Source organism: Squalius cephalus, assembly GCF_949319135.1.
Source record: "Squalius cephalus genome assembly, chromosome: 20".
NCBI classification, from domain to species: domain Eukaryota; kingdom Metazoa; phylum Chordata; class Actinopteri; order Cypriniformes; family Leuciscidae; genus Squalius; species Squalius cephalus.
The window spans coordinates 24674614-24698254 of record NC_137141.1 but is presented as its reverse complement, the minus strand read 5'-3'; the positions used below and the strand labels follow the sequence as shown (position 1 = coordinate 24698254).

Genomic DNA, 23641 nt, shown 5'->3' with positions numbered 1-23641 from the left:
ATGATTGGCCGTCACACCTGTCCGTCAATTATTCCGTGAATGCGATTGGTCGAAGAGATACGTTTGGAAACGCTACTTCCGTTTATTTCTTCAGCATGTTGACATCGGGTCGAATTTTACAAGTAAGACATTTGATCTGTCTTGACAGTTATGCATTTAGTCTATCTAGCATTTTAAAACAGTATTGTGTAAATTTATGCTTGAGGTGCTGCATATTGTTCTTTTTATTGCTCAGTGATGCTTTAGTTGTGCAATAAGAAAACTACGTATAACATTTTAAAGCCCAGTTTGTTGCGTACAGAATAATCTTCTGTTATTTCCGGTTATTTCACTGTCTATTTGCTGTCTGGCTTGCAACATTTAGGTCAGACCCGATTCTCACGTTTGTTGACCTGAATCAAGGACGCATGCTGGACGCATCAGTGGTCTGAGGTCTAAAGACAGGTATCCAGACATTAAAGCTATTAAAAGGAGCAAACACAGTACTGGTTTAGTTTTTAATTTACACAAAAATCATGCATATTCTTTTAACAACTCTCAATATACCCTGCTGGGGGGAAAGCCTAGGTTTGCTGCTTTTATTTCTCCCAGCTAGATGAGGCTGCTCTTTTGGCTGGATTAAAAAGGGATTTATAGACTTTGTAGACCAGCTTGGCAAAGAACAAGTTGTTTAAGTTGGTTCTTTCTTCAGCAGGGTAATAACTGAAGACTCGGGTCAGGTGTATCTCAGAGTGAATTTACAGACAGAAGTTATTTTTGTGGAATGAACAAGAAATAAAAATGTGATTTGTTGCAGGCGGTGCCGGTCAGGCAATGCAGACTGTGCTCAGACTGGCTGCAGTAGCGGTCCCTATGGGTTTGCTGCTCTCCAGAACCATGGCATGGATCTCTAGTGGCAAAACACATATAGAGCTCATCACTCGCTTGAGAGGTTAGTGGAGAGATAGATATAAATAGACAGAGACATAGATAGTCATATAAAAACAATACTTGGATGTTATTGTACATATGTATGTCAATACACAGATTTATGTAATTTAATGGATATAGATTTACTTGCATAGAGTTTAATGTGTTTTTCTGTGACAGATCATGGAGTCATCCACAGTGACCGAGTGTTTAATGCTATGCTTGCCACCGATAGAGGGATTTATTCCAGAGACCACCCTTATGCTGATTCTCCCCAGTCCATAGGTGATTTCTTTCAACAGCAGGCATGTTGCTTTCAAAATAGATGAAGTAAACTGAAAAGAGTGCAGAGCCATTTTTCACTTACACATTGTTTTTTTTCTCTCTATAAAGGATTCAAGGCTACAATCAGTGCCCCTCATATGGTAGGTCAGACAAACCCTTCTAAAAGTAGATGTAACTGTCATATTTAATATGTTCTAATGAATGATTGCTTGTGCAGCATGCACATGCTCTTGAGGTTCTCAGTGACAAGTTAAAAGAAGGAGCCTCAGCCCTGGATGTGGGTTCAGGAAGTGGATATCTCACTGCATGCTTTGCTAGAATGGTGAGTGCAGTCTTGTTTTAGCATGTCATGAAAGATTTTAATATAAAATATTTTTTTTATCCCCCCATTTTTTTATAAAAACAAATACCTGTTGCAAATAATCAGAAAAAGAAGAAGTGCGGGTATACTCCAAATATACACTATATTAGTCCTATATATACAGTACCGTACAGTACAGTATTTTTTTTATGTTCATCAAGCCTGCATTTATTTCAAAAATACAGAAAAAACTGTAATATTTTGAAATATTATTGCAATTTAAAATAATGGTTTTCTATTTTAATATACTTTAAAATATAAATTATTTACGTGATGCAAAGCTGAATTTTCATCAGCCATATTACTCCAGTCTTCAAAGTCACACGATTCTTCCGAAATCATTCTAATATGCTTATTTGATACTCTGTTATGATCAGTGTTGGAAACTGTTGTGCTGCTTAATGTTTTTTTGGAACCTGTGATACTTTTTTCAGGATTAGTAAAAAAAAAGCAGCATTTATTCAAAATATAATTTTTTTCTAACAATATAAATCATTTTTAATCAATAAAAGCTGAATAAAAGTATTTATTTCTTTTTCTTTTTTTTAAAACTGAAAAATTACTTTTCATCAAAGATTCCTGATAAAATAGTATCAAAAGTTATATTAAGCAGTACAAATGCTTCCAAAATTGATAATAAATCAGCATATTAGAACGATTTCTGAAGGATCATGTGACACTAAGACTGGATTAATGGCTGATGAAAATTCAGCTTCTGATCACAGAAATAAATTTTAAGTATATTAAAATAGAAACCCATTACTTAAATTGTAATAATATTTCCCAATATTAATCTGTATTTCTGTATTTTTTAACAAATAAATGCAGGCTTGATGAGCATAAGAGACTTCTTTCAAAAACGTTAAAAATAGTAATGTTTCCAAACTTTTGACCGGTACTGTATATATTATAAACCACACCCATCAGTGCTTATATATTATGCTATATATAATATATATATATATATATGTGTGTATATATGTGTGTGTGTGTGTGTGTATATGTATGTTTTTCAATATGTTTAACTATGTTTATACTGTAGGTAGGGCCCTCTGGAAAGGTAGTGGGAATTGAGCACATAGATGAGCTGGTGCAAGCCTCTATGAAAAATGTCCAGGCGGACGATCCAGAATTGCTTGCCTCTGGCCGAATTAAATTAGTGGGTGAGGGATTAAAAAAATAGATTCAAATGAATTGTGTTATTTCTTATACATGTACAAGAAGCACAAACATTGCCAAATTGACTTGTTTGTTTGCATTTTATGAATATTGCTATTGAAACTATAAGAATGTTTTAAATATTTTTTTGTGTTGTGCCTTTTTTGCAGTGGGTGATGGACGGTTAGGTTTTCCTGATGAAGCCCCCTATGATGCCATTCATGTTGGAGCAGCTGCTCCTACACTCCCTAAAGCTGTATGCACATTATGCATTTGATTTAATTGTTGTTTATACAGCCTCCAGTGGTCTGATTTAAACATGTGCATCAACAGCTCCTGGAACAGTTGAAACCAGGTGGAAGACTTGTTTTGCCTGTGGGCCCGGAGGGTGGAAGCCAAGTTCTCGAGCAGTATGACCGTCAGAGCGATGGCACTTTCCTCAGGAAAGCGCTGATGGGTGTGGTTTATGTCCCACTGACAGACAAACACCACCAGTGGCCAAGGTATGTATCACTCCATATGAGATGAATCAGATTCAGAACGCAGTGATTTACATTGCACTGTAGCTCATCACATTTGTTTCTCTTCCCAGTGATGAGCTCTGATTGCAGTATGGTTGCCCCTGCAGGAGATGGCGCTGGTGCTGTGGTTCAGCAAGCCCTTAGTGCTGAGGGAAGGCCTCTCATCCCATCTCACCTGCTGCCTAGCAACACACTCGTCTGGATCATTCGGATCTTGACTAAAAACTCAAGTTCAAATGCAGCAGTGGATTGAAATCAATGCTGTAATTTCTGAGGTGGTGTCCCTTCACATACTTAAACTGAGGGAGCAAGAACTTCCATATCTAAGGCTTGTGATCTCAGTATGCTTTATAAGTGGTTGTGTGTTCAGCTTTAACATACTAGACAGCAAGAAGCAATCAAAATAGAGTACAGTTCTAAATGTAACTGCTACCATGCTACCTTTTGATGAATTATTTTGACGTCTCACTACTCACTCATTTACATGTCAAGGCTTAAATAAATGGGAAACAAAAATACGCTTAGCTATTGAAATTAAGAATGAGTTTAAAAATGTATTCTCTTTTTTTCTTTTTAATTCTGTCAGATCAGAGTCAGGTGTTTAGTTGAAGTGTTGCTGTTGTCTAATCAGGTGTGTAATTTGATTTACATTTTTAATTAATCTAAGAAATGTTGTCATAATCTACATGCTTAATGTACACAATTAAATGTAAACAATATGAAGCCTTGTGTGTTTTTTTTTTTACAAATTACAAATCTATGTTATGTGTTTTATGAACTATACACTTTTTTGTGTAAAGAAATATAACAGAAATATAGAAAATAAATATATAGCACTGCATTAAAACATAATGTAGTGGGGGAAATGCATGCATATATATTGTGTGAAGAGATGAAATTAGCTGACCATTGTCATTGAATAAAAAAAAGAAGCAATCCATTTTTCAGGCAAAAATAGCTTGGAATAATATGTATATGGTAAATTTCATCAGGCTCAGAAAAAAAAAAAAAATGAAAGCAGATTTTACACCGATAACATGCAAATAATTCGCAAACACGTGACGTCACAGTGATGTCATCAACCCAAGACGGAAACAACATTGTCATTGAACCGCTGGATGGCATGGCTCACGTGTGTGAAGGGGAAGGTAGCAGGTTTCAGTTCATTACTTTGCTTTGTAAAAAGAGAAAACAATAATTTCCTGAGACACTTGTATCGGAACAAAAACGTGAGTGTTAAAACTCTGGGAACTCAACGAACAGCGTTAAATGTCAGGAGAAATAGTGCACAAGTCTCCTTTAATTTCTCAAAACAACAGTTAAACGACATGGAGACTAAAGGAGCCACCATGGAAGAAGACAGCTGTGAGACGGACAGCACGGTTAGAACAAACTGCGGTAAACGTAAACATGAGGAGACGGATCAGGCAGCAAGACCAGGCCCGGGTAAGAAGCGGAAGAGGGGCGGAAAACAGCGGCGTCCCGGAGAGCGGTACGTGCCTCCTCCACAGAAACGCAACGCGGGTGTGAGTTTCAGCCAAGAACATTTTGCGGAAACCTCCTACTATTTTGAAGGCGGTCTTCGCAAAGTGCATCCTTATTATTTCGATTTTAAGACTTACTGTAAGGGACGTTGGGTTGGTAAAACTCTACTAGAAGTTTTCAAGAGTGAATTTCGCGCGGAGTCTATGGACTACTACAATGAGGCTGTCAAAGAGGGGCGGATTAAACTGAATGAAACGCCTGTGGATGACCTGAATATAACACTAAAGGTAAGAGATCACGTGACAATGCTCACCGACTGTCTCTGTGTATGTGGTCCTGTTTAATTGTTATGTATCTCTTTTGCTCGTCTAGAACAATGACTTCTTGAGGAACACAGTGCATCGCCACGAGCCCCCTGTGAGCGGGCAGCCCATGGAGGTTCTGGTGGATGATGGTGAAGTGGTGGTGGTGGATAAACCTGGCTCGCTTCCTGTGCATCCCTGTGGGCGCTACCGTCACAATACTGTCATCTTCATTCTGGGGAAGGAGAAAGGCCTTAGTGGCCTTCACACAGTACATCGACTGGACCGCCTCACCTCAGGTGTGCTGCTGTTTGCACGTACACTCGAGGTCTCCCAAAAACTGGACGAAATGGTTCGTGAGAGACAGGTACGACAAACTCTCTGAATGACGCCTACTTGGTTTACAGTCTTGAAATGTCTGCATTCTGTTTGTTACCCCCCTCACATTTACAAAAGGAATCGTAGGTTAAGTAAAAGTTAAGCTCTATCATCACAGAAAATCACTTTGACTCATTCCTGAGCTTTGGAAAATTGATCAAAATCTACTTAGTGTGAAGTACAGACTTATAGAGGACTAGGATCTCTCATTTAAATAATTTATTGATGTCTTAATTCAAAAATAAAAAAATGTAAGTTAATCATTTTTCAATTTAACAAATAAATACACTTTTAAAAATGTTTGTTTAATTCATCTTTAAAATATAGGCCTAGTTAGTTGCATGTAACAAGTAATGATTGCATTTATAAAACATTTACAAATTGCTTTGATTTATCCTTTTGCCAATCAAGTCAAACATTTTATTGGACAGTTAACAAAGCTGATGTTCCGTTGGACAGTTTGAGAAGATCCGATGCACTTTCTAATTCATTTTAAGACACATCCTCCATAAAACATGGCATGTGACTACTAGCAAATAGGCGTGCATAAAAGTTGTAATATGCTTCTCACAACACTGGTATAACCTGGCAGGCATGTGTTTTATACAGTCGATGTCTTTATGTAGTTTGTTTAAATACTGTGTATGTAAACTATGACTTTGGGCAACAAAATCTCCAGTAACATTTGTCTTTGCTTTCATTGTGCTTCGAAGGGCCATGTCTTAAACATGATTTTGGTTTATTGTTAAAAAGTTTATTGGTTGCTCCCACGTGCCTTTTTTTTTTTTTTTTTTTTTTTTTTTTTTTTTTTGCTTGATTGACAAATGGATAGAGAAGGAGTTGGCAAATGGATTAAGAAAAGCAATTACCCAATTCTTTTTTTTTTTTTTTTTTTCATTAAATTTAAAACTTGGTCAAAATTGCAATTATTATTGTTATTTTGATATTTTGTTAAGTAACATTCTTAACATGAATTAAATGGTTTCAAATGACTATTTATGTCAGTTTGTCAACTCTTCCTTACAAACTTCCATTGTAACCATGTCAGCACTGTCAACCATCAACACTGGGTTGTTTGTTCATTCTTTCAATGAGGGATGAGTCAAAATTATATTCTGATGAGGATCAATAGATTTTAATGCTGTCGATAAGTAGCCTAGTGCTCAACCAGGAGCATTCATTTAAATTGGTATAACATGGTTCCCACAATCATGGACAACTTGGAAATATCATGCATTTTTTTAAATTTTGATTTCCAGGCCTGGAAATGTCATGAAAGTGTCTATTTTCAGTACAGGTTTTTATTATTTTTTATAAGTATGCTGCTCAGCTATAAAACAGGGAACCCTGCACATGATATCCGCAAAAAAATATAGATAATGTGGCTAAATGAATAATTGCTTCCAATTACTGTTTTATTAATTTGTTCCCTCGTTTTAATTGAGGTAATTGTAATGTGGCCACTATCTTGTAAAATTGTTTTATCCTTAGTGTAATTTGTAACTAATAAAACTATTTTTATGAATAAGAATAAAATGTTTATGCAATCTCTCAAAAGAAAAAAAAACGTTATCCAATAACTGCATACGACTGGAATACTAAAAAGAAATATGGTGTGGGAACCCTGCATAAACTATGCTTTAAAATTGTAGCTGTGCAAATTCATATCAGTGGACATTTCATCACATTTAAATTGTACTTAAGTTTTTAAACAATCTTATTCATATCAGAAAAAGAATATACAATATTTTGCTTCGGGTCTTAATTCACCCTTCAACAAATGAAAGCCTTAAAAAGGTCTTAAATCGGAGCAAAAAAATCTAAAATTCATTCAGTGGCATTAAATGTTGCATGCATTGCATAGAGGAATGTCTTCCTCAGTATTTTTTTGTTTTTTGTTTTGTTTTCCCATTAAAATATCTAAACATCCTTAAATTAAAATACATTTACTTGATGCAAAATTATATGAAATTTTGTTTAAAAAAAAAGAAAAGAAGATTTTATGCTTAAAACAAAAACAAATGTCAATGGTGTATGAAATCTTGTTTTCCCTTTGAATTAAGTTGTTTTTTCTGAAACCATTGGCAGATATTTGTTCTTGTTTTAATCGATAACAGTTTATTGTATCACTCAGAAAAAAATACTTCTTATCTTGTCATTTTTCTAATGTAACTTGATATAGATTTTTTTAGCCAAAAATACAGAGGATCACTTTTTCAGCGTGATCAGAAGGGACAGCAAAAGTTATTTCCATATTCTAGTGGTTGAGAGAAGAGGTATTCAATCAATTTTTTGTAAAATTAATTAAAAAGTTATGGATATCTGTTGGAAGTGTTTTTAAACTTTGAAGCATTGAGCTTTAACCATACTTTCGTTCTGTTTTTCACAGATAGAAAAGGAATATGTGTGCCGTGTGGAGGGGGAGTTTCCAGAGGGTGAGGTGGTGTGTGAGGAACCCATCCTGGTAGTGTCCTTCCGGGTGGGCCTTTGCAGAGTGGATCCCAAAGGCAAAGAATCCCGCACAGTCTTCCAGAGACTGAGCTATAATGGGCGCTCTAGTGTGGTCCGATGTCTGCCTCTCACAGGACGTACTCACCAGATTCGTGTCCATCTTCAGTTCCTCGGCTTCCCAATTCTCAACGATCCCATATATGGGTCTTCTGCATGGGGTCCTAATAGAGCCAAAGGAGGGCTGGTAGGAATGAGTGATGAGGAGCTTCTAGAAGCTCTTATAGAAGAACATCGTTCAAAGGAGAGTCTGCACTTGTTGGATTTGCCTGATGAAGAGGTCTCAGGAAAACAAGGGCCGAAGACAGAATGTAAGGTTGGTGCTCAAGAACACCATGATCAGATAACGGTACTTGAGTCAAGTGGTGGTGCATGTGGTGATAGTTCCTGTAAAGTGCCTCTGGGTGAAGTGAAGGCAGAAGGCAGCCAAGGACTTCACAAGAGCACATCTGCAGTCGAGTCTGAGGGCGAGATGAATGGTGCACAAAAAGAAAAGAATTCGATCTCAGATGAAGCCCCCAGAACTGCAAAATCAAATTCTTTTGTCAGAGATAATTTATGTGGCGAGTGTAAAATTGTGCGGCCTGACCCAAAAGAGAAGGATTTGATAATGTATCTACATGCATTACGCTACAAAGGAGCTGACTTTGAATACTCAACCCGACTGCCTGACTGGGCCAAAGAAGACTGGCTTCAGGATTAAACTCAAATCAGATGTATTCATGCAACATTTGTTAGATTCTACTCCGCATGAGTTTTTTTTTTTAAACACACTTCGATTACTGAATACATTAATTGTGAATTCAAAATGACTGAATTTCTCTTAATTTAAATTGATGAATTTATTAGTCTGTACTGCGGTGCATTTCTTGTGTTTTGTCTCAGTTTATTTTTCAATTCCTTATTTGATAAGGACAACATTTCATCTGACATTAACATACAGCAATAAAACAGACCTTTTTTGTGGGAATGCAAATGAATGTTTATATATATACTGTATATAATTTGAAGTTCCTTCCCCTACAGGTGGGAGTAATTTTAATTAAAAATGCCATGTTATGCATAGAAATTAAAAATTTAATTGCATCTCTTGAAGTCCAGTTTCAACCTGTTGAGACCTGAAAACCACCCCAAAAAGAGAGAGACTGCAGTGTAACCTCAATTAAAAATATTTAAATTTTTTATTGAAATTCTTCATCATAGTTTATCTTTTGACAACTTCAAATCTGATTTTACACACAGGCTATCAACAACAGTAGCTCCACACCAGCAGGTTTTATAATACAGCTGCATAATTTCAGGGGGAGGGGGAGGGACAACTTTTGGCACAATTCATTCTTAAATTTTGGCACTTTGTATTTTAAGATGCTTTGATAATTTCAAGGGCACATCTGCTGGCCTTAAAGAAGTAACATTAATTCAATCTGAGTATAAAAAAAGAGAAAGTTCTTTCTAGCAAACTAGAAAGTTCTTTTTTTCTCTGTGTAACAGGTTTAACTAACCTTTGATTCCAGTTTTATAATTAATTGACATTTTTGTGCACATCACAAAACACCACTTTTTACATACAACCTTTTGCATTCTGATTAATGCATATCTTTCAAATACATACTGAACATGGAGGTAACACTCACAGTCTTGTATAGAGTTCAAATGTCATATTGCAGGTATTTATAAATCTGGGGCATTAGTGAAACATGTCCACACACTGAAGCATTTTAACTAAAGCACACTGTTGTAATTGGCCTATATTCTAATGGGCAGTTATTGTCTTTTTTAAAAGAGGTACTTTTATGGCTATGCAATAACAAAAATAGGTTTGAAAATATTTATCATAACATGCAATAAAAGGTATGCATGGGTAAAACAGTTATAGCCACAGTAGCAAGCACATTTATGCCAAGTTTTCCTAGCATATGTTAAGCGTAAAATTACTAGTTGGTTTTTAGTGCTTGATAATTTGTGTATAAAAACTGATAATTATTTGAATAACTTAATTGGTTGTTGAGTCTAAAAAACAGTAAATAAATTGATAATGATTGTAGCCTTTAAAATTATGGAAATTAGTTTAAAAGTTCATGGCTTGGTTGTGTAAAAGATCAGGCACAATTGTTCTTTAAGTGTTTGTAAGTTTTCAGTACAAGGCCCCTGAAGAAAGGCTTTTTCAAAGGCTATTGTGGGTGCACATTCAGTGTATATTTACATGACATGCAAGGAATCATGCAAAAAAAAAAAAAAAAAAAAAAATTCAAGTCTCCTCTTGAAATTTTTTTAAGCACTGTGTGTACTTTGAATCAATTCATTGATGTTTGCAAAACATTGCCTAGGTCTCTTTCAGACAAATTCCGAAATGTAATTGCTCCTGAGTACAAAAGTTCAGCCCAACATATAAAGTACTGGCCATGCTGTGGTTGTTTAGATTTGCTCAGTGTGTTGACAATATTGATCAGCTGCCACCTTCACCTTTTCCGTCCCTTTTTATCCAGACATCGGGCATGTCAGGTTTGCTGTTGGGTAATATAACTGGCACCTCACTTTGTGTGGTCCTCACCCTACCAGACCCCGGGGAGGCAAGGTCATATACAGTCTCCTTCAAGGACAGACGTAAAGTGTCTCTCTTGCCATTAAGGTGGCCAGGTTGTAACTCTTCCTCGATCTTAACAGCTTGAGAGACTAAGATCGCAGGTTCTACTTCACTTAAGCAGGTCTCATTGGAGTCTTCGAGTCCCTCCATGGAACTCTGAGACTGACATGACAAAAGCCGTTTGTGTAGATGGCAGCTAGTGGCTTCATCTATTGAGAGTGACCTTTCATTGACAGTGTCTGTAGTCTGAGTGATCATGATTTCTTCCATGCTTGAGGAAGACGATAAAGAGACATTCCAAAGTTGGAGCCCACCTCTTGTCTGGCCTCTGCATTTCTTGCACAAAACCTTCTCCTTAGATGCATCTTGTGGAGGAGCAACTACAGGACGCAATATATTCTCTTTGTACGGGGATGAGGTCTGGAGTGCTGGAGGTGGGTTGCAACCCTTAAGCTGCCTGCTACACATGACAGCGCTGTCAGCCTCAATGCTGACTCGATCATAGTCTTGCCTTGGACTAAGGCCACAGAACTGAATGTCGTCGGAAAGGACAGAAGGTCTGTTGGACAGCTTGCTGGTGCAAGTGCTATTCTCGAAGCTGTCGCTCAACTGGCAAGCAAGTGGCTGCAGCTCGTACTGTTCTGGCTCCCGTCCTCCGATCGGTTGGCGCTTTCTATGGTGCTGCTGGTTGGGGCAAAGAAAGCCTTCGCTTTCTTTATTAAAACTTCTTCGAACCCGAGAACCCGTGCCACAGCCAAATGCCCCATTAGCTGCGGGATTGGTGGTCCCTTGTTCTGTAGTCGAACAGGACGACAGTATATTTTCAGTGGCTTGCTTTGAAACACAGGGTAGGGTTATGCTCCACCAGTTCTTTTGGGGGCCGAAGAAGCAACACAACGACTGGAAGAAGAAAGTGGCGAAGCCACATGCAACACACTTCACAAGCAGGAGGAAGATCCCAAGCTTCCTGAAAAGCAATGCAGTTGCAGGTAACATAATAATACCCACACAAAAATATGCCCCAGCACCTGTAGCTACCGGGTAACCCATTCTCTTCAGGGAATGTGCAACCCTGCCTAGTCTGTCACTGTGTGGGGCCAGGCTGTATGAAATGCAGTAATTGGCCACAAAGTCAACAGAAAGACCTGCAGCTGCTGAAATAAAGAGTGCTTCCACACCATTTAACTGCCATTCCAAAAGCACAAGGAGACCAACAGTAGCAAACACGCTTCCTCCCACCGCAATGGACACAAACACACTTAATGGAATATTCCACGTCATCAGTAAGAACAGTGCAAATGTGAGAGCTACCGAAAAGCCTGCCACCTCCAATGTCTCTGAACTCAAGCAGTGCTGGAAGTCATATAAGCCTAGCTGACTTACAAACCATCCTTTCTGCAGTCCCACTGGAGCCTTGGAGATTTCCCCATTAAACCATGATAAGATCTCTTGATAGAACTGTGACATTCTGCCGAAGTTGAAGCTGTAAAGTTGTACAGTCTTGAATATTACTACAAGGGCAGTGATTCGACCCTCCGAATCAAACCTCAGGCCTCCACCACTGGTTAAGCGCCCCTCTGCATACTGTTCTGCCACCATCATGCTAAGGCACTGCTCGAAAACACTTGGTGGGTACGGAAAGGGAATATTATTGCAGCAAAAGCTAAATGCATCCTCGCTTTCTGAACAGCGCCGTATAGAAACCCAGTGAATCAAACGTTCGACAAAACACAAATTGACTTCTGCGGTTTCTTGGTCAGCTGATAATGGAGAATAGAAGCTCTGGTTTTGAATTTTTCCACACAGATCCCGGAGCCACAGTTGGGCTTGGGGACTGGTCATATTGAACCCTGGATCAAGAGCTAAAGATCCATTACTTTTTGGATCAAAGTGGTCACCATCGTCTGATGGAACGATGCCCCAAATTAGAGTCAGCGTCATGGGTTCATCTTCTCCCTGTTTCATTCGCTCAAACATGAACTGATGACGATATTCAGCATCATATCTCTCAAAGGGATGGCTGGAACGGAACAGCTGAGTTGTCCAGCTGTTCGAAGTCGGCAGTTTCATGCCAGGGTCTACGCATGATATGTACGTTCCGCCGACTGCGAGAACTGCAAACCAACAGATCCATATGTATCGGAATTTCACTACTCCACAAGGCAGGATCTTTAAAAAAAGCAGGTTTGATGTGTCAGAAAACCCTCGGCCTAACGTCCGAAGCTTCTGCCTCAAGGTAAACAGACAGCGCTTTCTTGAACTTGTCTCCCAGAATCCACCTGTATTTTTTGAGCAGCAGGGCTTCCACGCTGCCTTTGCAACAGGGTTTGAAGACAGCTCAGCATAGCGTTCCTGCAAAATGAGGGTGCAAGGAAGCCAAACAAGAGCAAATAATGTGTTTATTAACGAAGCACTGCCAAGATATACAGCGAAGCATCTCACAGCAGTGATGCTACTTATGTAGCCTGAGTAAAACGTGATGCTAGATGTCAGACCTGACACTAATATCAAGTATCCTATTTCCTGTAAAACCCGGTTCATTCTCTTCTCAGGGACAGCTGGAGGGTTGTGGCTTAGCTGTAGTTTCCAGAAATCAACAAAAGTCAGGGCTTGATTTAGGCAACTTCCCAAAAGAACAAGGACTGATGCAAGATTGAGGAGTGGAAAAAATGTCAAGCGAAATGCGACTTTGTAGAAAAAATATGAGGTGGAAAGTGATAAAAGGACAGACACCAGTGACATAACTGCTATAAATGGTGATTTGAGATATATTCCCATTGTGAACAAAAGTGCAAGAGCTGCAAGAACAGGATAGACAGAGTCCCATGCCAAATAATACTTGAAAAGTTTCTGTTTAATTCCCAAATCCATTCCTGTTATGGTGGTGGTGTTGTAGGTGAGCTCGCGGCCCTCTAGATGGTCCAAATAAATTTTCATCAATGGATCACCTTTCTCCACTGGTAGAAATACTACGCTATATTTTAGAGATGGGACCTTGTATTCAACAGTCTGTGGTCCCAGGAAGTCCTTGTCCACAAGGTAATGAAGAATCTGGAAGATGCTCGACAGTTTACAGCGGTGTGGGACAGATGCACAACGGCCAAATTTACTTCTTTCAGTACATGATGCAACCAGGCTTCTGTCATGGTAGTAAGGGGCACAGAATCTGAGCAGACCAAGGCTTTCAGAAACATGCTGTGGAGTCAGACTAAAGCAGGAAGAAACGTTATTGAGCAGAGCCAAGTAGTTTCCCAGAGACCAACTTGGACAGCACTCATTTTCCACTGTGGAGCCGTACAACTCTGATCTGACCTGGCAGAGTTGATCAAATTGTGTCCCTGAACGGATCTAAAATGATAATGAAAAAAATTACTTGCATTTCACAGCAAAAAGATTGCAAATATAAAAGAGTTGTATTGCTTTCAGTTTTCATGTTCAGTCTCATATTTTGTAGGTATTTGTACATACCATTTGCATATATACATGCTAAAATATAGACTTTGACCAAAAAAAAAAATTATGAATCTTTTATTTTTAAATTGAAAATGTATTTGTATAGCTTCTTATTCAGAACCAAACTGCCTGTACAAGTACCTATGATTACAAATGATCACTAATGATTCCATCCTGTAATATATGAATTTGATTATTAACACACACTGACATAGATTCTATCACATATCCAACAAAACAACTGCATTTATTTTTTTCTTGAGAACTTGAGAATATTATCCTTTTGGAAAAATATAGTCCTTGGATTACCTGTGTCTGTTCCATCTGGCACATGGAGTAAATTGCCTTTAGACTCCAGAGACTGGCAGAGTTTCCAGAGCGGAAGACCAGCTGAGCATAGCGCTCTCCTACAGAACCACAGATTAGGTGACAGAAAACAGCATCACATAAAACATGCTGTGCTCCATTTACTGATTTATTAGGTTAGGAAATGCTTGAATAAAATCTCACCTGGGGCATTACAAAAAAAGTTGTGCTCAGCGTAATCTCTGTGCAACATTCTCCTTGATCGTTCTCTTAACTGAGGTTCAGATCTAATTGTGCCCTCTCTGTAAGACAAATATGTTTTTCAATATAAACATGACATACAATCATTTAGTATTAAAAGCAATGTGTTTAGCATCATACGATTGCCAAGAAATACCCTGGTGTAGTTCTTTCTGTGAGTTGCCATGGAACTGGGGACAATGATTTTCCAGGCCCAGTGTTTTGCTGTAACCTCATCCAGGTTGCTAGACGGATACTGATGTCTGTTCCACGAGGTTCAAATCCCTGTGCGATCCGATCAAAGACACATGAGAGGTAAGCAGAAACTCTTTGAAGTCATTATAAAAATGAATTGAAGTCTTTTGAGAGGCCAATTTACAATTCTAAAGATCTAAAGTCCAGCGTTGGCCAGTTTATTCTCAGAAATGTATTCAAGCAGAAAATAAACTCTTAGGCCTGGTTTCAGAGACAGGGCTTAAATTAAGGCAGGATTAGGCCTTAGATAAATTAGGTCATTTAAGTCACTTTTATAAACGTGCTTTAGCAAAAAACATTACTTGTGTGCATCTTGAGACAAAACAATTAGTACTGACATATTTTAAGATATGTCAGTGCAAGTTGCTTTCAGTAACAGCCCAAACATGCATTTTAGTCTGGGACTAGGCTTAAGCCTTGTCTGTGAAATCGGGCATTAATGTAAAAATGTCTTGTAATTTTCAAACTTTATATCTCTCAGTTGTAACTGTTGCAACTGTGAATTTTAAAATAGCTTGTTTTAAACTTAATCTTACAACTTTGATACTTATTTTCACTTTTAGTATGTTTAATTGAATTCCTTTCTTTTTTTAGTACAAACAGATGCATTAACATGAAGCATTAAACTTCATTATTTCTATATTATAAACATGGAAATACTCACCAACAAAGGGTCTGAAAAGTCTAGCAGAGGACCAGTCAAAATCCCAGCCAGGGAACAGGCAAACAGAACTAGCGTACATGAAATGAGTACAGTCATTGGGTACTCCACTATGACCTGGGAATAGCTGTAAAAATCAATGGTGTTCAAATGGTCAAATTGAATCTAATTGCTGTATGGCACATTAACTTGCATCATACTACTGGTATTTGCCACCCTGCATTTTAGAATTACATTACCACATTAGCCTAATGCTTAAATGCTTCTTCCCGATTCCTTTAAATCTAATATTGAACATAAGGCTAATTTGTTAATGTGCACTACTGTATTACTGTAAATAGTAATCCTAATATTGAATTTCATGTGATGTTATTATAAACAAATACATCTTTATCATCAGTTGCTATAAAAGCATCTCACCTTCTTGGTATCCTATGCAGGCCATCATTCCTACTAAGAAGACAAACATAGAGATATAACACATTTAAATGTTTACAATCAACTCGATGTATGTCCATTAGAATGATATTAATAATAGAAAAAGGGTCTGGACCTCACTGTCACCATGTGACGCTGTACAGGCTTGTGGTTACTGGCATCATGAGATCCATGAAGCCAATGGCACTGCATTTTATTGTGACACGAAGGCAGATGCGATGGACTGCAGCTATGGACAGTCTTAACAGGACTCGCTGAATGCAAGTCTGCTTGATGGTAAGCATTCTTTTGACCTGGACATACATTGCTTTCATTCGAAGGCTGGTGGCCACAGCAGGGGCATCTTTTGCGTTGTGGTGAATGAGATCCAGAGCCCTGCGATTCTTGACGGTGCAGTTGAGTAGAGGAGTTTGACTTGAATGGACTGTCGCTGTCTACTTGGTTCTCTTCTATCTTGACCGGACACATCTGAGATTCTGTGCTGTCATTGTCCGGAGGACACAGCGAAACCTCAGGGATCTCACTGCAAATAAAAGAATCGCAAAATCAGATGTTTTAAGTAACATACATACAAAAATACCTTTCCTACAGTTATTTCGACATGAAGAATTCACAAGACGCAATGATGTTTTTTTTTTAAAGACTGCTGCAGTTGATGAGCTAAGAACTAACTGATCCACTCATTAAATTAACCATTTAATTAATTGTAAATCAAAATCATTTTTAGGTTATGATTGACTAAGTTGTTTAAGTGCCAAATCAGCTGTAAACGGCTTCTTGTTTTGAGACCACAATGTGTTTATTCTTACTGCATTTAACGTCATATTTTGCTGCTGATTTCACTTGTTTTTATACACACTTCAATTTGGTAACTTGATTACTTGATATTGAACGTTTAATCATTTGTTAGCGTCAGACATGAACAAAAAGAAACTTTAGCATATTTGCAGATCATGCGCATTGAATGCCTGAATCCATCATGTTGACCAACAAATAGAATGTATAAAGTTGTCCCACAAATACTTAACTTAATGTGCCTCTAACATTTATGTTTACAGCTTACAACTATTATAGTTAGTGAGTGTCTTCTATATATTAGATAAGCAATGTCTGGAAAATGTATCAGCGAAATGCTTGAAGACCCAATTAGGCCAAGTGGGAGGGACTCCATCAGTTTACCCTGTCAACCGCATAAAAAGCCTGTTCAGATTAGATCAAAAAAATCTCACTATAGGCCTACTTGCAACTCAACTGCTCAGAAAAAATATGAGTGCGACAACTGCTTAAAATGTACTGCTGAATAATGTAGATCACCTTGAAAAACCAAACCTTAAGATTCAGTAGGCCTGTTCATTTTTTTCTTCGTTCAGTATATTCACAATACTAATTATGAACATTTATTATGGCTCTTTATGGGGAACCATCAGTTGTTACTGTGCTGAAATGTTAAAGTATACAGTATAAGATTTATTGATCAAATGTGTCATGATATAAACCATGTTTCTAATTATCCCTCTTTACCATATTTCAAATAAAGTGTCAGGTTTGGTGTGAGAAAACATTAAACTACTCTTTTAAACACTACTAAGTATGACGTTTTAAGTTATTTGCTTTTAACAAGCTTGTTTTTACACAGATATAGATGACTCTTAGTATTACCAGGGAGACAAGCAATGCAAACACTGGAACAAACAAATGACTGCTGTTCAAGTTTATAAATGTATCCAAGGAACAAATAAGCTGCCTTTTTGGTTTCTTTAAATGTGCAAACTAAATTGGGCAGATTATAATATGCACGACTGATCCCATTTAGCCACTGACAAAATAAACAACCAGGATAAATCATGTGCAAGGAAAATAAAAAGACTTTTGAACCAGACGTGTCTGAATAATGATTAAACAAAGCCTCGACTCTTAACCCTTATGCCTTTTCTCTCTCCCATTACTGAACATCTTGGTTGGCCTAAATGCTTAAAATGTTTCTCTGCACAATGTGAGCTGTTTCATCTCCATTAACTTTCAGAGTAGCCTGCAATAAAACATGGCAATCTTTGTTGTGGATCAATTACTAAACACAGAGCTGTAAATAGCATCAGGAAATTTTATAATGCAATGTAATGTGTTATGAACTCGCTTATTATTGTTAGCAGATTCCCATTACAAGGCTTTCTGCAGAATTAATCAATAATGTTACAAATTTCTACATATGTTAATAAAAGACTTCAGTTCAGCATCTGATGAGGATCATGGGTTAAGGTTGTGCGCATTCTGCAGGTGTTCTGATGGCTATCAAAAGGAACACAGGCATAATTTGATTTGACAGCTCTGCAGCTGGTACATCGTGTCTGGCGGTCTGCACTGCCAGGACTTGGAAGTGATTGTTGTGGCCTGTCAGAATGTAAGGGTGAAATCAGTCCATCAGCAGACAAGGAAAGACATTAGAAATCTTGCACTTTGGATGACTCTGAATACCTCAAGGATATAGGGAAAACTAAGCTTAATGGATATGATTGTAATTTCCAGAGCGAATTTGCTCATAAAATACCCTCTTTAACTAAAGTCGGCTTAACCCTCTGATGGTCCTCGGTCATTTCTGACCGAATAATTTTCTGTTTTGAAATTTTAAAAATCACAGCTTCATCGGAAGGTTATGAAACTTGGTGACTTTTCTGGCATTAGGTATGTGAATACAAAAAAAAATTGAGGTCATGATCCGAGCATGCTAAGTGGTCGTAAAAAAAATAGTCACACTCGTGGTCTTCGGTCAAAAATGACCGACCCATAGGAAATGAATGGGAAATTTACAAAAACACAAAAATTCTCTGAATTTTTGTCTGTACAATCTACAAATCGGACACGATTCTAAAAAAAAGTACACCGCAGTAAAGGGGTGACACTCTACAACATCAAGAGTGCAAAAAATTCACACCCACCCACACACACACACATACAAACACACGTTTATACACATACACACCAATAAATTCAGATTACAAAAATCTGTTTTGAATTTTTAAAAATCACAGCTTCATCAGAATGTTACGAAACTTGGTGACTTTTCTGGCATTAGGTATGTGAACACACAAAAAAATTGAGTTCATGATCCAAGCGTGCTAAGTGGTCGTAAAAAAATTAGTTATGATTTTGGTCTTCGGTCAAAATTACCCCCATAGGAAATGAATGGGAAATTGACAAAAACACAAAAATTCTCTACAAATCAGCCACGATGCAGAAAAAAAATGCTCAGCAATGAAGGGGTGAAGCTCTAAAACATCAAGAGTGAAAAACATAACATAACTAATAATTATAATTAATATATGCATATATAATTAATATAATAATTATTAAAATTATTAAAATAATAATTAATAAAATGTTATAAACCTTGGCAAAAAGTATTATTTGAGAATTTCTAAAAAAATACATTCAATCCACATCTTAAAAGTAAGTAATTTGGTCCAAAAACAACTAGAATTCACAAACATCTCCATTTAGAGCTATACAGGCATCTAGTGGTAAACCCATGCAATATCATGTTTTATTTAATTTTATGATTAATAAATTGATGATTTTTTTTTTTTTTGATTTTTTTCTGAAAGCCTAGTCTCTATTTTACCTGAAAATACTGCATAGAATTTTTTTTTTTTTAAATCTAAAAAATAAAAAATAAATCATTATTTTCAATGTCAAAAAATGGACTATAAATATTGCATAAATATTAATAAGTTCAATCAAATTGTCTCAAAATTCTAAATTAAAAAGAATAAATATTATAGAACAAAAATAAATTGCATTGGTTTTTACTGGGATGGAGGAAGTTTCATTTTTAGGTGTCCGGTCATTTATGACCGGGAAGGCCCCCAGTGTGACTGCTAAACGAAGACCATCAGAGGGTTAAATATTTACTGGAGCAAGCATAAATATTTACTAAATACTTAATTTGTTTGCTCCCTTTGCACCAAATCGTATGAGCATATGATGTGCATATAAATATTCAGCACAAAACATCGCTCAGTTTATATTCCCATCTCCCTCAAGCTTTATACTCTGTGGAACTTACATGGTAGGAGTCATGATCTGGAATAAATGCCTGAAATGTAACAGAAACTGAATTGATTGAACAAATGCACTCAGCATTTCAGTGGACATCAGCCACGTTGGCTGACAATCACTGACTAATATCATGCAGTATAATGGACACTTACACTGCACGAGATTTACTTCAGGCCACTGATACATGGTGACTCAGTCTAGATCAAAAATAATTGGACCGATTCTGTGACACTGCTCATAGGCACATCTTCTTGCACGCAAAGTGCAAAGTAGCTGCTGTACATTGGCTAAAATCATATTTTTAATAATCAATTCGATTTTAAATGGTCTGAATTTGAATGACTAATCCTAAAATCTAATAATCAACTTTCCTTTTTACTAAACCATACTGTACTTTCTAGGAACACATGCAGGCTGAATGAAACTTGATGAGAGTAACAATATAATTCATAAGTTGATTGATTGCCATCTCAGTAATGTAATTATTTACCAAAAGATTCAGATTAATGCCGTTGCCACCGGACTATAAAATCTCCCAGGCTGTTTGTGACAGTTTTGGGAGATGAAGCACTTGCTTTTGTGTGTAAGATTGTGTGCAGCCATTTTAAGGAACATAAACAACAGATAATAACATGGAACAAAACCTTTGATTAACAAATCAAACGCTGGTAAGGGAGGCCAATGTGTGCGGATCGCATTGGAATATAAAGACAAGGATTCTCCTGAGAGGGTCACACTCAAACATGAGTCACTGCAGCTTCAGCTGGATCTTCTCCACCAAAGCTGGAGAACGCATCTCACCATCTGCTCATACTTTGATATACAGAAAGATTTTGTCATGAAAGTTAATCATTGTTGATGTTTGCAGAACAGGGAATCTACACCTAGTATGCTGAAGCAAAATGTCTAAGTCAGAGTAACAAATGAGCCCCGTGATTAACCTTTTCAGAGTCAGTCGTCTAACACCTCCATTTAGAGTCCTAGATCCCCGTGTAGTTCATTATTAGAATTACTCCAGACAAATGAAACATGCCTGATTAATGAGGATAGAAAAAAGATTTCCTCTCCTTTTTTTGCCATTCATTAAAGGAATTGGAATATTTCTCAAATGTCATTTTGAATAGTAGATGTACAGCAGTTTTTTTTAGAACAAATGCAAATTAACATGGATTTAGCCCGAAAAATGTTTTTATTATTATTAATCTAATAAATAGATTTACATTTACAAATGTAAATATATCTAAAGAAACTGTGTTAACAGGATTGAATAAAAACATCAGGAATGTCAAGATCATATCTCACTTCAAAACATTGCATGGAATTAACATTGCAGTAAAAAATATTAAAATTAACTTAAAGTTGATATCACATCAGTTCTCACAAGCTATAATTAATGAAGTTTAGATGATTATACCACATTTATGATATGGCATACCATTTAGAAATACTTAATTTTACTATTCACAAAGCTAAAAAGTGTTGCATAACAGGAATGTCTTGATTATGTTATGATGTTTAATAAAATAAAAAATGACACAAGGAATGTGCTTATTATATAGCCTGACATTATAACATTATTTTGTCATTCATTGCAAGAATTTAAAGAGTTTTTAATCTTTATCTTTTTAATGGCATGTGCATTGTCAGTCAAATATACGTTAGGCTAGCATGATTTTTATCCTGAAAATAATTCATAATTCATATTTATCAGCGGTCGTGACTCGTGCCAGATAAAATAAGCGCAAATCCAATAAATTATAGTATTTAGGCTAGTAGTAGTAGTATTTACACGTGATCTCCTTGTACTTTCAACCTATTGCTCGGGGTTTTTTTCCTAGAATTGTATTTTCCCTTGTAAACAAAAGCCAAAGTGGGTCTGATAGAGGGACACCTTAAAAAGCGTCACGTTCATTATTTCTGATTATTTGCAAAAGCAACCTTTGAAATGACTTGCGTTCGCTCACAAGCACACTTCCTCCAACAATTAGCCTTATAATGCTTGATATCCACAGTAGCGTACAGTATACACGTACCTTTGAGCTTCTTCCTGAGAAGGTCCCTCTGTCGTGGATGAATCTGTGATTTCATCATCATCACGCACTCTAGAAATAGACACGGTATCCATGCTTTAGTGTTTTAATATCCGCCTGTCACTATCAGATGTAGGCAATAATTCTGTGCAGAAATGCAATCGTATCGGGTTGTGTTCGTGCTGTTGAAGGCAAAGCCTGCGTTAGTGTGTATATGGAGGCTGCTTCATCGTGTGATCTGAGGTGTTGACAGTGAGTTGAGCGCGCGCTGTTCACCCGAGGGTGGTGCTGGAGAACAAAACCACATCGCGTTAACACTGCAAGGGTTTGTAGCCAAAGCCATATCGAAATGTCGAAAATTATGTTTTAATTTTTTTTTTTTTTTTTAAAGTCATGTGACCCGGTAGCTGACCGCAATGATTTGCTGCATAGCCTACAATGCAATACGTTCCAGTTATCATGTTTAACTGTCAAACGAAATGGAATATAGCCTAGTAGTAGCCTATATATTATGGTTTTGAGTCAAAAGTTCAATTACACAGTTATGCTTTTTATCTAGCTATGTTGGTTTCAAACATCTATAGTTCAAACAACTGTTTAAGTCGGCATGAAACGGAAGTTGTGATTGTCTTTTCTTTCCTATTAGAAAATCCGAGTGAAATGGCTTGTCAAACAAGAAACATTTTAGGGCTGGACTTCATTTTGTCCGTCAGGAATTGATTGGATGGTGGTGGGTTGCTATTGTTGTGATGTCATGTGAGTGAAACGTTGCCCCGCCCTCACGCCAGTAAACACGTCATCAGAGAAGAGAAGAGATGTTGCTGCACGAGGGAGGGGAAGTTACTTTGATTAAAGATTAAGAGGGCACATTAATTAAAAAAATTATGCACACAAACAAATCATTTATAATAAATACAACAATATTCTATTAAAATATGAATTGTTCATTTTGATTTCATGGTGACTTTAAATGTGAATGTTGTACAAAATCCTGTTTTTTTTTTTTTTTGTTTAGTTTTTTGCAATAGCTGTTGAAGAAAAAGTAAAATCATAGCATACATTCACAAAAGAGTAAATTAGGTAGATTTCCTGGGAACTGTTCTCAAGGGCATTCTTTATAATTTCCTACAATTTATTATTATTATTTTACCATTTAAATTTGTTACAAGAAAAAAAACTATAATATGCTATTTAATGGCATGCAGGTCTCCTTTTTCCTGGCTAATAATGGTGGAAATGTTTCTGTTGTTTCTAAAGCTACTGTACAATGATCTGTGGTTGGTCCAGCAGATCCTGATAAATGTAAGCGATACAACCATTTATATCAGATACTGCTGATAGAATATCCATTTTATATGCAAACGACCATGTATTTATAGTGTTATTCGACTGTGAGGAAGGCAGCATTATTTTACACAGTTATTGGGCTTTATGTTTGACACTATAGCAGAAAGGGAACATCACACACTGAGCTGAGATGATGAGACTATAATGAAATTCATTACAAATTTAAATGGCACCAAAGTAATATATTATTTATTATTATTATGACTCACTATTCTGTACAGACAGTGTGCTAGAAAAATACCTTTTCTCACATGTGCCTTAACTCAACGAGTTTTGACATGATATGTGTTAAGCCCACAGTGTTGTCTCTGGAATCTATTCGAGCATGTTTGCTTCAGATCATGGGTGTTTCTGTTTTGGCAGTTAT

The 23641-nt window shown here is 36.9% G+C and overlaps 3 protein-coding genes across 6 annotated transcripts; 2 read left to right on the top strand and 1 right to left on the bottom strand.

Annotated features, from left to right (window-relative positions):
- The first annotated feature begins 47 nt into the window (after positions 1-47).
- On the top strand, positions 48-3957 carry pcmtl (l-isoaspartyl protein carboxyl methyltransferase, like). Of its 3 annotated transcripts, none has more exons than XM_079853504.1 (10): positions 48-122; positions 365-444; positions 797-931; positions 1090-1194; positions 1303-1334; positions 1412-1516; positions 2598-2718; positions 2884-2969; positions 3047-3216; positions 3342-3957. In XM_079853504.1, the coding sequence occupies exons 3-10, from the start codon at positions 814-816 to the stop codon at positions 3376-3378; spliced, it is 774 nt and encodes a 257-aa protein (XP_079709630.1). In that variant the 5' UTR covers positions 48-122; positions 365-444; positions 797-813; the 3' UTR covers positions 3379-3957. The 3 variants fall into 3 exon arrangements, with proteins under 3 accessions (XP_079709630.1, XP_079709632.1, XP_079709631.1); XM_079853506.1 differs by having other exon boundaries at positions 3306-3957; XM_079853505.1 differs by lacking the exon at positions 365-444 and having other exon boundaries at positions 55-122.
- Positions 3958-4319: 362 nt separating this feature from the next.
- Positions 4320-10131, top strand: rpusd2 (RNA pseudouridine synthase domain containing 2). The gene is made up of 3 exons (XM_079854250.1): positions 4320-5006; positions 5092-5388; positions 7789-10131. Exons 1-3 carry the CDS (start codon positions 4353-4355, stop codon positions 8608-8610), a joined length of 1773 nt encoding a protein of 590 aa, XP_079710376.1. The 5' UTR covers positions 4320-4352; the 3' UTR covers positions 8611-10131.
- Positions 10132-10353: 222 nt separating this feature from the next.
- On the bottom strand, positions 10354-22284 carry disp2 (dispatched RND transporter family member 2; the record flags this gene model as incomplete). Of its 2 annotated transcripts, none has more annotated exons than XM_079854248.1 (8): positions 21931-22284; positions 15960-16367; positions 15827-15859; positions 15410-15533; positions 14648-14775; positions 14455-14552; positions 14254-14351; positions 10354-13839 (listed from the first exon to the last, which is right to left on the bottom strand). In XM_079854248.1, exons 1-8 carry the CDS (start codon positions 22020-22022, stop codon positions 10354-10356), a joined length of 4467 nt encoding a protein of 1488 aa, XP_079710374.1. In that variant the 5' UTR covers positions 22023-22284. The 2 variants fall into 2 exon arrangements, with proteins under 2 accessions (XP_079710374.1, XP_079710375.1); XM_079854249.1 differs by having other exon boundaries at positions 15827-15856.
- Positions 22285-23641: the final 1357 nt, after the last annotated feature.

Coding starts and splice junctions, on each gene's coding strand:
- rpusd2 (XM_079854250.1), top strand. CDS start 4,353: ATGGCATGGCTCACGTGTGTGAAGGGGAAGGTAGCAGGTTTCAGTTCA. Junction 5,007..5,091: donor ACCTGAATATAACACTAAAG/GTAAGAGATCAC, acceptor TTGCTCGTCTAG/AACAATGACTTCTTGAGGAA. Junction 5,389..7,788: donor AAATGGTTCGTGAGAGACAG/GTACGACAAACT, acceptor TGTTTTTCACAG/ATAGAAAAGGAATATGTGTG.
- pcmtl (XM_079853504.1), top strand. CDS start 814: ATGCAGACTGTGCTCAGACTGGCTGCAGTAGCGGTCCCTATGGGTTTG. Junction 1,517..2,597: donor CTGCATGCTTTGCTAGAATG/GTGAGTGCAGTC, acceptor TTTATACTGTAG/GTAGGGCCCTCTGGAAAGGT. Junction 3,217..3,341: donor AAACACCACCAGTGGCCAAG/GTATGTATCACT, acceptor TTGCCCCTGCAG/GAGATGGCGCTGGTGCTGTG.